Below are 16044 nucleotides of genomic sequence, written 5' to 3' on the forward strand. Positions count from 1 at the left end.
CAGCTATGACTATGGCCTCCCCAAATCATAAACATTTAAAACATTGTGACTTTTTTTGTCTTTTGTTTTTGCAGGTTTTTGTTTGTTTGTAGTTTGATTGTATGTATTATAGTATGATTGTTTCTTGACCATGAACTTTGTAGATGACAATGTCATGTAGCAATGTAAAAGGATGTCATGTAGCAATGTCACATGTCAGTGTTTCAAAGATCCAAATATTAGCAAACAATGAAAAGAAGGGCTTGCAAGCATAACACGACACACTTGCTAAAAGTAGGCAAAAGAGTAATTACACAGAAAGAAGCCTTAGCTTTGGAATTGGTGGTGTATTCCACTATACTGAGTACATTTAAAGATTTGAGGTGCTTAACATAATGTACAGCTGCTGCCACTATTTTAAAATCTGAGGCTTTGGACTTCATATGCTAAAAAATTTGAGCCATAGCCTATAGTAAGTAATGACAGCCATGTAAATATTTGCACACCATGGTCTATTACTTTCACACATTTCATAGAAACTATTTACTATTACTTACTGATCTTGGACACTGTACAAAGATCTACAAAGGAAGATGTCTAAGGGAGGTGCTAAGAAGGTCCTCAAGATTGTCTCTGAGGATGCCTGTAACTCACTTGCCATTTATTTGTCATTCTGAGCTAAGTATTCCTGGACTGGGGGTGTGGTTCAGTGACGTACTGTCACCACCCAGCATCTACAGTGCCCTGGCTTGGATATCCAACATTATCTTCCTCCTATCTTGTTCTTACATGATATATTCTGTTCTATGTTCAAGTGGAAAGTTTTCTCAGTGTTTCAAAATTTATAGCTTTTTTTTATTATTTAAGTGTTGCAATGTTATAGAAATCTAAAAGATGAATCAAATTGTCCTATTGCTGAAACACTTCATGAGATGATATACTTTCAATCTTTGTACTTAGAGTTGAGTAAAGGACGACTGTGGCATTTATAATTTAGACCTAGTTAGACTGGCAGGATTTTCTCTTTAAATTTTTCAGGTAAAGGAAACATTCCAAACTTCTATAACCACTCATTGTTTCCTCACCATTTCCTTTCTCCCTAAAAACATGTGCATATTTGGTACCAATGAGCCATTTCATTTTCTGGGATGTTACAATGTGAAGTTTACACTTTAATAAGTCCAAAGCCCTTGATTTGAAGGTGCTTGGAGTTGAATCCTAGCATTTTTCCCAGTTTGACTTCTGGTTTTCATCCGGAAGCATCTGCAGTGATCGGGGTACAAATGGCAATTTACAAGCTAGATGCCATCTCAATGCTGTGCGTCTTGGTGCCTGAAGTAAATCTACAGCGAGCTATGGCACCTGGGCTCCAGACATTATTACCAAGGGGTCTTTTGGTCTAGGTTCTTGTCTGGTTTCCATGTGTCTCTGTAAGGAGGTGTAACGGCTATGAAACATGTCAAGTCCCATGGCAGCTTTCTAGAGCTTAGTTTAAGTCACCATGGTCATTTTTTTTTCACCTAGATTTACAACTTGGACACCCCAGTGTGAGTTTTTATTGTAGACTGGTAAAACAAAAGTCAGATGAAGCCCAGAGGAGATAGGGTGGTGGTCAGTAAATACAAATTTTAGGGACACTGTCCCTTGGTTTTGGTATTTTACAACAATGGTACCATTTATGATTTTATTTTATTTTAGCCATGCCCTTTGGGTTCCCGAGATTTTCGAGAAAAACAGTGTGCAGACTTTGACAATATGCCTTTCCGGGGAAAGCATTATAACTGGAAACCCTATACTGGAGGTAACGTATGACCCGGCAGAGCACTCATGCTTGAGAGCTTTGCAAATCTAAGAGTATGTAAATATACACAAGCAGAGCTTCATGGACATGTTAGTTAGAAGTAGTGTTTGCTAGTCAAAGGAACAAAATACTCATGTTATTTTGCAAGTCTCATATTTAGTATCCCTGTGATAATTTATATGTAACAGTTTACAAATTATTAAAAATTATATCTTAAAAACTAATTCTCTTTAACAAGTTAAAAAAATTCCTAGAACGTATGTAGACGCATGAAACTTATAAAATATGAGCTCTGCTTGAGACTTCCTGGGGTAAATTATAATAATTGAATATTTGCAGTTATCTCCTTAAAACAAAATATGCTGACATAAATCAACTGAATCAACTCCGAAGAGAAAAAGAAACCTGTTTACTTTTTTTCTTAGTCAAAGGCTAATGATCTTTCTAAAGGTCTATTGTTGGATTTGCTTTTCATTTTTACTTTTTAGAAGTTATTGTGTGTGCATACATGAGCACAGCTTCCCCAGGACTCTTGTGTGGAAGTCAGAGGACAAGTCACAGGGTCAATTTAGTCCTCTACCTTGTCAGGTCCAAAGGCTTGGTGGCAAGAGTCTATACCCATTGATCTATAAGTTTTGTTCTGGGTGAGGCTTTTGTTTTGTTTTATTTTTGAGACAGGTTTTTGCTATGTAGCTCAGGCTTGCCTCAGACTTACTCTTCTATTGACTGGGCTTCCTGGATGCTGGATATGCAATTGTGTGCCACCGTGCCTGGCTAGAATAAATGTTTTTCCTTGTCTGAAAGCATTTTGCTGCTTAATTTGGACATGTATCAAAGACTAATATTTGTCATTAAGCAGATTAGGTTTTTACTTTCAAAATATAAAATACAATTTGTTGTATAGAAATTTTCAATGCTCTATTAAAAGCACTGTTTTATAAAATCTTGCTTTAAAATTATACAAGGACAGAATACTTTAAAAAAGTTTTTTTGAGCATAACACCTGTGTACTGACCACCAATATTTGACCATTATCATTTTATTATACACATGTATGCTCATCTCCCTAACCACTTCTTAATCATGCTGGTTTTGATGCATGTTAAATTAACCTGGAGCTGTTTTCCTCTGAATGCTTTGGCATGGGTACCATTGGCCATCATTCAGTTGACTGATCGCTTTTTCTTTTGCCATAAGAATATGGACAATGAGATGCACATATCTTACCTGTGTTTTCTCGGAATTTTGCCAGCTGTGTATATCCATGATGCCTGAGTGAGATACAGAATGTCACCATTACCTCCAACATTACCCTAGTCCTTACTGGTTCAGATCTATAACTGTTTTTCATTGACAGTGGCTGCTCCCAGTTTTGGAAGCTAGAACCAAAGATCAGGGTGCCTGCAGGGGTGAATTCTAGGGAGGGTCCTTTTCTGAGTTGCAAACTACCATGTTCTCATTGTTCCTACTATGACACAAGATGGGGAAGCTTCTGGACACTAATCCAGTTCTGAAGGGCCTAATTCTCATGGCCCAGTTGCTTCCCAAAGGCTCCCTCCTCAAATACCACTATATTGGGCTTCGGCTTTAAACACAGACATTTGGAGAAGACATAAATGTTTAGTCCCAAGACAGTCTTCATAGTTCTTCACATCCATATTCAACTCTCCAAGAGGTAACCATTGCTCATCTTTCTTGCATAATGCGTGCTCAAGAACTTCATATAGTCTTGCCCATTACTGTTTCTAGCCAGTGCTTTTATATTCACCCATGTTGTGATAAGAAGTAGTTTAATCTTCTTGTTGCTGAGTGGTATTCTTCTGTAGTAATCACTTTGTTTTGCTTTCTGCTGTATATGGATACCTGGGTTGGTTTGAGTTTTCATTTGTCATGCATGAGCAAACTGGTGTGAATGTTCTGGTTAGGTCTTTTATGAACCTATGTTTCCCGTTCTCTTGGGTGAAGGAGCAGGGGTGAAATATTACACAATAGCACAGATGAGAGTTAAGTTTTAAAAGAAAATGCCTGATGTTTTTAAAAAATGATTGTATCATATTATACTCCCACCAACAGCATCTGAGATTTCTATTTACTCCAACATTCTAACGAGTATTTGGTGTTTCCCTGGAGAGTTAGTTTGCGGTTTTAGATGATTGGGTTGAACATTCTCTCATGTACTTGGTTGTTTGTGTGCTGTTGTTGTTGTTTATGTATCTTTCCCTCAAAGTTGTTTTCCTTTTAAATCAATTTTTAATTTTATTAATTTATTTTTAATTGATATCTATTTATACTTATGTGATGCAGTATGGTCATTTGAGGACTTTAATGATCATATCATCCAATCAAAATTGTGTGACTGGTAGTACATACTATTATTTGTGTGTTAGGGGCCTTCAAACTCTTCTCCACTTATTTTGAGGCATATAACAAATTGTCATAGACTGTAGTTGTCTGGGAGAACTAATTTCTTCTATCTAGCCAAATGTTGGCATCTGTTATCCAACTCTTCTCCATTTCCCTTGCCACTTTACTTCTATCTCATAATGATCATTGTTGTTCTTCAGTGTGATCAACTTTTTTCTCTTTCATAGATGAAGGAGAACATGTGGCATCTTCCTTTGTCCACCTGTCTTATACCCAATATAATGTATTCTAGTTCCATTAGCGCTGTTACAAATGATGTGCTTCATTCTTTCCATGGCTGCATAATATTCCATCAAGTTTACATCCCACACTGAAAACTTCAGTCATCTATTGACAGGCATCTTCATTGATTTCATTTGTTGGGTGTAGAGAGTAGTACATACTGCTGCAATAAGCGTGTATGCAGGTGTATCTTTGATGCAAGGATCTCAGCTCCTTTGAACATATACAATATTAACGTTATTGGTTTTCTATCATGGTTCCACTTCTTGTTGTTTGAGGCACTTCCATTCTATTTTTCATAATTGCTATACTAGTTTACATCCCTAACCATCATTCCTAAGAGCTCTTTTTTCCACAGCATTCAGTATTTGTTACTTTTTGCCTTTTTAAAGATGTCTGCTCCAACTGAGATGAGATAGTATCTGTGTGAAGATGAGAGATATCTAGCCTTTTGCCCATTTTTAAGTCAGGTTATTTGGCCATTTGTTTTGTTTGAAATAGGGTCTTGCTCTGTAACCCAGGCGACCACAAACCCATGATCCTCCTACCTCACCCTACAAAGTACTGGGAATACCACTGCATGCTACCATGCTCATCTTATTGGTTTATTATTATATATTTTTTTGCTTATTTTATTTTATTGCAACAAGGTCTTGTTTTGTAGCCTACACCATATAATTTAAATGTATTCCTCTGTGTTTGTGTGTGTGTATGTATAGAAAAGAGAGAATAAAAGAATGCAGAGAAAGACTATGGTAATTATGATTGCTTTTCTCATCAAATGTATTATTGATATATAAAATGCTACTTTTCTGTCTTGATGTTATGTATTCCAATATTAGTTAATTTACCTATCAGTTTTAATAGTTTTTGTTGGTCTATCATTGAGAATGTTCCCTATGCTGATAAGAATGTGTATTTGATGAAATGTTCGGTAAATGTCTATTAAGTCCATTTGCTGTGTAGTGGAATTGGATGCTGTAGACCCAATGCATATATGAGTTATTTATTATTGCTACTTCCTCTTGGTCAATGATCTATTTATTAGAACTATACAGTGACCACATCTCCTTTTATAGTTTTAAAATTAAAGTCTGTGTTTCCTGATGAAAATATAGCTACTTCTGCTCACTTTTCATTTCTGTTTGTATGGAATCTCTCTTTTTAGCTTTTTATGTACATCTGGATGTATCATTACTAGTGAATGGAGTTTCTTGTAAGGAGAATATTGACAAATCTTTTTTAAAAATCCACTCAACTGCATTGTCTTTTAATTACAAATATTAGTCCATTTTCATTCAAGGTCCTTTTTAGTAAGTGAGGACTTGATTCAGTCATTTTCTCAGTTACTTTGTGATCTCATGGCATATCCTTATTTCTCACACTCTTTAGCCTTATGGTTTGGTGGTCTTCCACAGTGATAAAATTTGATTCTATTCCCAGCTTCATCTGTGCATCTCCTTTACCTGTGAGTTTTATTCTTTCATTCATTTCCATGATGACAACTCTCACTCTTTTGTCTCTACATTTAGGGCATCCTTAATAGTTTCTTTGTCTGGCCACATTAGGATCAGTGAATACCCTGTATTTTCCATGAGTGTTGTGTGTATGTAAAACTGATGTGTTTTCTACAGTTATTGGGTACAGTGTTCTTGTACACATCCATGAGGGCAGCCTGCTTGAGACTGGTATGTAATCTTTCGTATTCTGTTTTTTTTTTCTGCTCTAGTTCCACCAGCTATTGAAAGAAGTAAGTTCAATCTGTTTTTATTATATGGATCCACTTCCTCTCCAGGGCTTTATTGGACATGTATTTGAATGTATTTCCTTAGGTTTATATACATATAGCATTATTTGTCTCAGAGATTTAATTATTATTGTTTATATAATTATTGCATAGTCCATTAGCTCTAAATTTGTAATGAGATATAACTTAATCTAATTGGTTGATAAGGTCTTTAATTACAGAGTCCCCTCCGGTCCCCTCTTTTACAAAGTTATTTGTTATCAATATGTGTGTATATGTATGTGAAAGTGCTGTTACGTGCATGCATTGGCTTTTGTATGGAGGTCAGAGGACAACTTTTTGGGGAGTCAGTTCGCTTCTTCTACTCTGAGTTCCAGGGGTCAAACTCAGGTCAACAAAAGGAGCACCTTTACTCACTGAACCATCTCACTGGCCCTGAAGTTTTTTCCTTCATGAGTAATTATGCCTCCTTTTCTATTATCTTCCTTGAGAAATAATTGATAAACTGTATATAGGCTGAAAGGATGTTTTCATGCATGTGTGCATTGTGAACTAACATATCAACCAATCCACATAGTTCTTCCTTTTTAAGTGTGATGGGAATGCCTAAGACCTTAACCAAATTTTACATGTACAGAACAAATTTCAAGTAGAAATACATTACTATTAACTACAGTATTTCCAGAATTTCTCTTAAAACTTTTTTCATCCTTTGAAAAAAATCTCCCCATTTTTCCATCTTAGCCAGTCTCTGGTAACCACCTCTCTCCCTTCTGCTCTTCCAAGTTTGACCTTCTTAGATTCCACTTAGGTGAGATCACATGAGATTTGTCTTTCTATACGCGGCCTGTTTCGCTTATCATAATGTTTTGTGAGTTCTTCAGTTTGTCTCAAATTTTAGGAATCATTTCTTTAGAAACGCTGAATTTCATGTGTTCATGTGGTGTATATATGTTCATGTCTACAAACATATTGTGTTTGTATATCTCACCATTTCTGTATCTATTCATCTGTTGAGAGACTGGCTTTTGTGAAATCAACAGCAGTGAACATGAGAATGTAGTAAAAGCTTTGAGACAGCCGTTTTATTCTTTGGAGATTTATCCAGAAGCCACATTGCTAGGATGTATTGTAGTGCTGCCTTTAATTTTTGAACAATCTCTATAGTGTTTTCCATTATGGCAGTACCAACTTGCATTCCTGGCCATAATGTATAAAGACTCCCTTTTCTCAAAATTCTTGCCACAGCCTCTTACATTGTGACTTTTAATCAATAGGTTTCTAGTACTTGTGAGGTAATATCTCGCTGTGGTTTTGGCTAGTGTTTCTCTAGTGAAGAAAAAAAAAAGACACTTTCCCAAGTACCTATGGGCCCTATGTGTATCTTCTTGGGGAAAACATGTCTATTTTATACAATTGGCCAATTTTTAACTGGGTTATTTCTAGTGTTTACTAAATTTTCCTTGCTCTTTATAAATTTTGGGTATGGACCCTTGTTGCATATATGCCTTGCAAACACTTCTTAGCATTCCACAGATTGCCTTTTCATTAGGGGGATTACTTTCTCAGTTTTAAAAGTGTTTTAATTTTATACAGCCCCAGTTGTTTATTTTGGAATCTATTGCCTATGCTATAGGTGTCATTTCCAAAATTCCACTGCCAAAACCAAAGTCATGGAATGCTAACCTTGTTCTCTTCTGGTTGTTTTATAGCTTTGGCTCTCCTGTGTAAGGCTTTAATCCATTTTGGGCAATTTTGTGTGTGGTGTCTGATAAGGCTATGATTTCACTTTTTTCCATGTGAATTTCTAATTTTCTTACCACGACTTATTTAAAAGATTATCCTTATGCATTCTTGGCAGATTGGTTGAAGATCACTTGCTTTGTATGCATGGGTTTATTTCACAGACTTCTATTATGTTTCATCACTGTGTTGCCTGCTTTAGAAATCGCCACACGACTCTGATTTCTTCAGTTCTGAAATACAACGGGAAATCAGGAAGTGTAATTCTTCCAGCTTTATTCTTGCTCAAGATTGCTGTGGCTAGTCAGTGTCTTTTGTGAATCTGTAAGAACTCTGGGAAGGCTTTTTCTGTTTTTTTGCTCATTATTTCTAACAGGATTTTTGAGCAGAGTCTTGAGGGTTCTCTAATCACAGTGAAAGCGATCAGTTTTCTTACTTTCCAGTTAGGATGCCTTTTCTTTCCTTTTCTTTCCTGGCTAGTTCTTGTAGTACTGTGCTCACTAGAAATGATGAGAATGGGCATCTCTTTTCTTTCATAGGCTATAGGAAAGGCCTTCAACTTTTCTCAGTTGTGTAGTATGTTAGCTATGGATTTATCATGATGGCCTTTAATGTGTTAAAATGCTTTCCTTCTGTTCCTAATTAATTGAGAATTTTCATAATGAAAAGTTGGTTGCATTTTGTCAATTTTTTTCTGTATCTATTTAATTGATCATTTGAGATTTTTGTCCTTTGCTTTTTAGTATTGATGTGGTAGGTTTATTGATTTACATATCCTGGACCATACTTTTATCCCTGGCGTAAGTCCTACTTAATCATGGTAGACAGAAAAAGATGCTAGATGTTATTCTAATCTTAAATTTGTTAAACCTAACCTATTTTCTACTCTAAAGAATGTTTTGCACACACTTCAGAAAAAGATACCTTTATATAGTGTGTCTATTTTGTCTACAATAAGCTAAACTCCAACATTTCTGCCTTGCTTTTCTGTCCAGTTGATTTACCCATTGTTGAAAGTGGAATATCAAAATCTCCTTTTATTGTCTCAGTGTGTATGTCCCCTCTCTGATCTGTTGACATTTTTTTTATGTGTACTGACACTCCAATGGTGAATGTACATGTATTTGCAAATGTAAATTGCATTTGTTTACTTAACTACTTATTGTATTATAATCTCCTCTTTGTCACTTTACTTTTTCACTCAGTGTCTTTTGTTTTCTTATATAGTTCCTACTGCTGTTTTTTAATTTCTACTTGCATGGATTCTTTCCATGTTTTCACTTACAGTTTATGTGTCTCTAAATCTGAAGTGGCTTACATATCGACGGTATATAGACTTGAGTCTTTTTAAATCTTTCTTAAATGCATTCAAGTCTCCCCTACATCTTTTAATTAAAGAATTTTTAATCTGCCTTTAAATTTAAAATAAATGTTTGTGACAAAAACTTTCTATCACCATTTGTCATTTCTTTTGACTGTTTTATAGATTTTTTTTAACCCCCTTGGCATTTCTCTTCTGTGTATTTACTAGTTTTTGCTTTGTGTGTTTCCACGAGGATTGCATGATATATTTTATTATTATATTGATGTATTTTAAACTGACAACAATCTAAATTTGATCACATAGAAAATTTATACACTCTAACTCTCTTGACTTCTGTTTATAATGCCACATTTTACAATTTTTTTTTTTTTTTTGGTTTTTTCGAGACAGGGTTTCTCTGTGTAGCTTTGCGCCTTTCCTGGAACTCACTTGGTAGTCCAGGCTGGCCTCGAACTCACAGAGATCCGCCTGCCTCTGCCTCCCGAGTGCTGGGATTAAAGTCGTGCGCCACCACCGCCCAGCACATTTTACAATTTTTACACATTTTACTTGTGTGTGTGTGTGTGTGTGTGTGTGTGTGTGTGTGTGTGTGTGTGCTTTAAGTTTTCTTGTTGCTGTGACAAAATATTCAGTAAGAATGACTTAAGGAAAAGATTTATTTTGACTCACAGTTTAAGGAAAGTATGGTGGCAGGATCATATGGCAGCTTGCCACATTCTGTCCTTAGGAAGTAGAGAGATTGATTCGTCAGTGTTCTGTTGCTCTGAAGAGACACATGACCAAGGCAACTCTTATAAAAGAAAGCATTTAAATGGGGGCTTGCTCACAGCTTCAGAGGTTTAGTACATTATCATCATGGTGGAGCATGCAGACAGGCAGGTGCTGGAGCAGTAACTGAGAGCTATACCCTGATCCATAGGCAAAGAGAGGCAGAGACAGACTGGGCCTAGCATGGCCTTTTGAAACCTCAAAGCCCACCCCCCAGTGACACACTTTCTTCAATAAGGCTACATCTCCAAAGAGTTTCACCTCCTGGTGACTAAACATTCAAATATATGAGCCTACAGGGGCCATTCTTATTAAAACCACCACACAAGAGATGAATGTCGATGCTCGGCTGATTTTCTGTTTTCTTCTGCCTGGCCCATCAGCTCATTCGATGGTGCTGTCCACGTTCAGTCTGGGTCTGCCCTTCTCAGTTAGAGTTTCCTAGAAACATGTTCATAGACAACCCAGGAGGCATACTTCCATGATGATTCTAATCTAGCAAAGTAAACAATGGAGATTAACCACCACAGCATCTATTAACAAACCATAGCTATAGATGTGTTAAATACTTCTGCCTGTTAGCCATTAATGCCAGAATTATGGGCGGCTACATGCTGCTGTAGTGGTATTAATATTAGTCTTAATTCAATAGTATACTTACCTTTACCTCTGATTTTTGTGCTTTTATGTTACTAATTGGGATCTCTTTATTTCATTTTGAAGAACTCCCTTTGGCATTTTTTTCTATGATTTGTCTTGTCATTATGAAGTCCCTCATCTCTTACATATCTTGTAAAGTCTTCATCATGCTTAAATTTCTGAAGAAGAGATTTATCAGATAAAATATACATGGCTAGCAGTGTTTTCCTTTCAACACTTTGGGTCTATCACCTTGCTTTCACACAGCTCTGCATAGAAATACATGGAAAGACTTAAGGAGTTGCCTTGTACGTTATAAACCTGTCTTCTCTTTCAGCACTCTTTTTCTTTGATTTTTAGTAGCTTTGTTTGTTTGTTTGTTTTTGTGGGACCAGGAGTTTCATTCAGTGCCTAACACACAGTAGGCAGGACACTACCACTGAGTTACATCTAAAGCCTGATAATAATATAGATCTGTGAAATCTTTGGTTGAAACTTGTTGAAGAACTTCATGTATCACACACCCAAATATCCATCTCTTTCCTCAGATTTGTTGGGGTTGGTGCCATTATTCCTTTAAATAAACTTTCTTCCTCATTTTTTTCTCTCTTCTTTCAAGAGTCCCACAGTGTGAATGTTTTTGATGGTTTCTCATGAATCCTGTAGGCTTTCTTTATTCCTTTTATTTCCTTATTTTTTCCAAATGACCTTATTCTGAGTCATGGATTCTTCATTTCACTTCATTGAATCAACTGTTACTGCTTTCATATACATTTTCCACTTTATGTATTATATTCTTCAGCTTCAAGATTTCTGTTCTGTGTCTATCTCAATTGAACTCATTTTGCTCATATATTATTTTTCTGATTTCAAATAGTTGTTCATCTATGCTCTAGCTTCCTTAAACTTCTCTATGTGTGGTGTTTATGTTGTACGTAATTTTTGCTTCTCTATATGTATAGGAGATTGATCCCTGGGACTCAAGCTTGCTAAGCTCATATACTCTGTCACTGACCTATAATCTCAGCCCAAACCATTATTTTAATTTCTCTGTTAAACTATTCACAAATCTCCATTTTGTTGGAGTTCTTTGCTGGAGTATTATGTGTTCTATTAGTAGTGTCATATTTCTTGATTTTTATCATACATGAAGTCTTCATGTTGATGTCCTCACAACTAAAGGTCTCCTAAAATCTCTACTGATTGGCTTTTAGATAGCTAAATAAATATCTTCACCCATCAGCTCAGCTAGGGATTCTAGCCTCTCTTAGATGCTTACTATAAGTGGGCTAACTACACACTAATTGTTCTCTCTTAGAAAGGGATTATTTAGATTGTATGCCCTCTCTGAGTGCACAAAACAACCCAGGTACTGAGAGCCTCCTACTTTTCTCCCCTGGGGTAATAGCCCGAAAATGCTCAAATGGTGTGCATTCTCTCTATTTCTTCAACGTTGGGACAGATGTCTGTGGAATTTGCATCTGTTGTCTGTGGAATCACATTTAGGCTGCTGGCCTTGAGAAGTAGGGAGGAGGCTTGTAGAGTTTTAGGGGTGCCCATGGCCACTTGTAGGAAGGTCTAAAGATAAAATCTCAAGTAGTTCATCGATGCAGTTTCTAAGGGAGTCAGCTAAAAGCCTTCTTCTTAGAATTATCTTTTTTTGCATTTCAAAGATTCTTATACATTGTGTTCTCATTTTGCCTTTTATTCTACAAATTTTTTAATTTCCTTCCTTATTTTCTCAAATGACTTGCTGATCACTCTGTGTATTTGTATATTGTCTATAATTTCTCTTGATATTGACATTTAGTCTCATTCTGCTATGATCTGATAAAATGCAAGATATTATATGGTTTTGTTTTGTTTTTATTTTATTACCTAAAATGTGATCCAATTTAGAGGACATTTAGGTACAATATTCTGTAGATACTTGTTAAGTCCATTTGATCAATGTAACTATCAAGTTTCTGTGAATTTTGGGGTAATCTGGTTGATTTATTGAGAAGTTACTCAATTATTACTATATTTGGACTTAACTGGCCATTTAGTGTAAAGTTTATGAAATTGGGTACATTATAAACATTGGGTACAACAATGTTTAGTGCCTATCTATGTATTTATGGTTTTTACAGCAGCTGAATGTGTTGTTTCCCTTAACAAAGATAGGTAGTGATCGTTGTAAAGTTTTCAGTCACTCTATCAGATGGAAATACAGCCCCTCTCACTTGTGCTTCCAGTGGCTTGATTGTTTTACTGTTTATGTTTTTGCCAGTAAGATATGTTTATTTTTTATTTTGTTTTGTATTTTTGAGACAGAGTCTCACTATATAGCTCTGACTGTCCTAGAACTCACTATGTACACCAGGCTGGTCTTGAACTCAAGAGATTCACCTGCCTCTGCCTCCTAAGCGCTAGGATTAAAGGCGTGCTCCACTATGCCTGGCTTGTTTCTTTTTTATTGTTTGAGAATTTCACAATACATATATGTAATGAATTTTGATCAAATCCACCTCCATTTTCCCTCCCCTACACTTTCCCCATTATCAGCCACACTACTGTTTTTCTCTCCCAACTTCTTGTTCTCTTTTCTTGCTCTTTTTTTTTTTTTTAACTCACTGAGTCACCTTAGTGCTGCCTGTATGTGTGTGAGCGTGGGACCATCTGTTGGAGTGTAGCTGGCTACCTGAAGAAAAAGGACTTTCTCTTCTCCATCAGCCATCAGGTGCCAATACTCTACCACAGCTAGGGGCAGAACTTCATGAGGCCTTCCCAAACCCATGCTGCAGGTCTTATGCAAGCGGTCACAGCTGCTTGTGTTTGTGTGCAGTCATTATACAGCAAATGTTTTTTTATTATAGTAAATGTCCACTAGCTCTAGCTCTTAAAATCTTTCCACTCCCTCTTCCAAAATGATCCCCAAACCGTTGGGAGAGGGATATAATATGGATGTGAGTACTCTACAGTCTTTTATTTTTCACACTTTAACAAATGTGGATTTCTGTATTGATCACCATCTACTGCAAAAACAAGCTTGTCTGATGAGGGCTGAGAGGGCTAAATAATAATACTGGGTTCTCCGCTAGGACCTGTGGCCTAGCTAGCAACAGACTCGGGGCCCTGTTAACAGTTCCAGGCATGGGTTCCATCTTTCAGTGCAGGCTTTAAGTCCAGTCAGAAAATGGTCTGCTCATTCTCGTAATATTCATATTGCATCAGCAAGCATATCTTACCAAGCCAGTCTTATTGTAACTTGCAGGGTTCATCCCTAGAAAGACTTTTGTTTTTATTTTTATTCCCTTGTAGCATGCACAGCACTTTCTAACATGAAAGCAGGTCGATAGAAATGAAGCCTCCAGATCAGTAATAGCTTGATTTCTCCCTGCTCTATGGTGTTTTCAGCAACAGAATACTGCCATCAAATTCTATAGGGTAACCAAGAGCAACAGCAATAGCCTACAATGCTTTCTGGAGCGTCTATGGGACCCCATTGACCAACAACTAAAAAATAAGTAACCCATACCTAGCACTGGGCTTTTCATTCAATGGCCTTTGGTGGCTGGGGGAGACACTGTCTTCTCACTGTAGCCTAACTCCTCTAAGTTTCTTGTGTGTATGACTATGTGTATGTTTTAGGAAGGTTTTCAGTAGTGCACTTCCCTATGGCATTTTCTAAGGGAATTAGTGTTAGTCATCCCTCTCCATGCTCCTCTTCTGCCTGCCCCTCTGTCTCCATCCCCTCAACCCTTGCTCTTCTACCTGTGTTCTATGAGGTCATTATAGACTGTTGATCCAATATGCTAAGCTTCATGTTTTATTTGGAGAATTATGATTATTATTTTTAGGAGGGGGTAGCAATTCCTGTAATATTGCTGACTTTTTTTCTAAATTTGACTATTGTTTGTTTTTTTGGTTCCCTATGTGTATTGGGGGGTTGCTGGCTTCCTCAGTGTTGCATGGTTAACTTCCTCTTAGTTCTCCTTTGTTAATCTATTTCTCTCATTAAATTTAATCTTTACTCATGATTACAGCAATCCTTCTTCCTCCTCTGAGCATCATGTTTCTTTTGATTATTTTCTGCAGACCTGACTTGGTGATAAATGGCTTAATTTTTTGCTTGTCCTGAAATATCTTCATTCCATATTGATATTATAAGACAACTTGCTAGAATTAGTAATTTTGGTTAATGATTAATATCAGAGCTTGAAATTTTCCTGGCTTTTAGGGTTTCTGCTGAGATGTCTGATATTGTTTATTTGGATGCTTTTTGCCTTTTCAATTGAGTTGGCTTTTTTCTTACAGTTTTTAATAGTTTACTGAATAGTTTTAGCATCTTGACTATAATGTGTTGTGGAGAGACTCTTCCTTGGTGATGCATATCTAGTGTTCCAAGTCACTCTTGATCGTGAATGTTCATTTCTTTCCCCAGATCTGAGGAAATTTTAGATATCACTTCATTGACTAGCTTTTCTGTGACTTAAGCTTTTATCTTGGCTCCTTAACCACATCCGTTCTTGGTTTGGCCCCTTAATCATGTGCCACAGTTTTCAGATGCAATAGACATTTCAGATGCAATAGACATTTCAGATGCAATAGACATACTGCTTTTTCTTTTCTTCTTTCCTTCTTTCTTTCCTTCTTTCCTTCCTTCCTTCCTTCCTTCCTTCCTTCCTCTCTCTCTCTCTCTCTCTCTCTCTCTCTCTTTCCATCCCTCCCTCCCCCTCTCTTTCTTCCTTCCTTCCTTTCTTCCTTCCTTCCTTTCTTCCTTCCTTCCTTCCTTCCTTTCTTCCTTCCTTCCTTCCTCCCTCCCTCCCTCCCTCCCTCCCTCCCTCCCTCCCTCCCTCCCTCCCTCTCTCTCTCTCTCTCTCTCTCTCTCTCTTTCTTTCTTTCTTTCTTTCTTTCTTTCTTTCTTTCTTTCTTTCTTTCTTGCTATTGGAGTATTGCATTGCCTCAGCCTTGCCTTCCACCTCTGATATTCTTTCTCCTCTTGGTCTAGTCTACTGGTGATGCTTTCCACTATGTTATTTGGTTGATGAGTTTTTCATTTCTAGCATTTGTTTGACTTTTTTTTTTCGTGATCTCAGTTTCCTTCCTGTGTTTCTCATCCATGTTGTGGATCTCTCTTCTGTACTGCTAACATTCTTACATCTTGAATTGATTTTCTTTACTCTTCTGCTTGCTTGTTTTCTTGAAGTCATTTATTACTTTTAGAAGTATTTTTGACTTTTTTAAATTGGCCTTTCTATATTTCAGAACCTTTAGGTTTAGTAATTGAGAGTTTGTGATCTCCTAGAGCTGTCCTGTCACCATGCTTGCTCATATTTCTTCCGTTCCTATGTTGCAATTTGCCTATCTGTTTGGATAGCTCTGGGTTTATTTGGTGATAATTTTAGTGAATAA

At 36.7% G+C, this 16044-nt stretch overlaps 1 protein-coding gene across 7 annotated transcripts in view; it reads left to right on the top strand.

Annotated features, from left to right (window-relative positions):
• Adamts6 (ADAM metallopeptidase with thrombospondin type 1 motif 6) overlaps window positions 1-16044 on the top strand; it is a 229766-nt gene that overhangs the window by 139000 nt on the left and 74722 nt on the right. For all 7 annotated transcript variants that reach the window (XR_008219495.1, XM_052743224.1, XM_052743225.1 and 4 more), the window contains one exon: window positions 1678-1780. Coding sequence is in view for 6 of the 7 variants with exons in the window: in XM_052743224.1 (XP_052599184.1) it covers window positions 1678-1780 (103 nt within the window). In the remaining variant the exon portion in view is untranslated. The remainder of the gene's footprint in view (window positions 1-1677; window positions 1781-16044) is intronic.

This window comes from Peromyscus californicus, unplaced genomic scaffold (assembly GCF_007827085.1).
Source record: "Peromyscus californicus insignis strain IS unplaced genomic scaffold, ASM782708v3 Scaffold_18__1_contigs__length_77618521, whole genome shotgun sequence".
In the NCBI taxonomy this organism is placed as follows: Eukaryota; Metazoa; Chordata; class Mammalia; order Rodentia; family Cricetidae; genus Peromyscus; species Peromyscus californicus.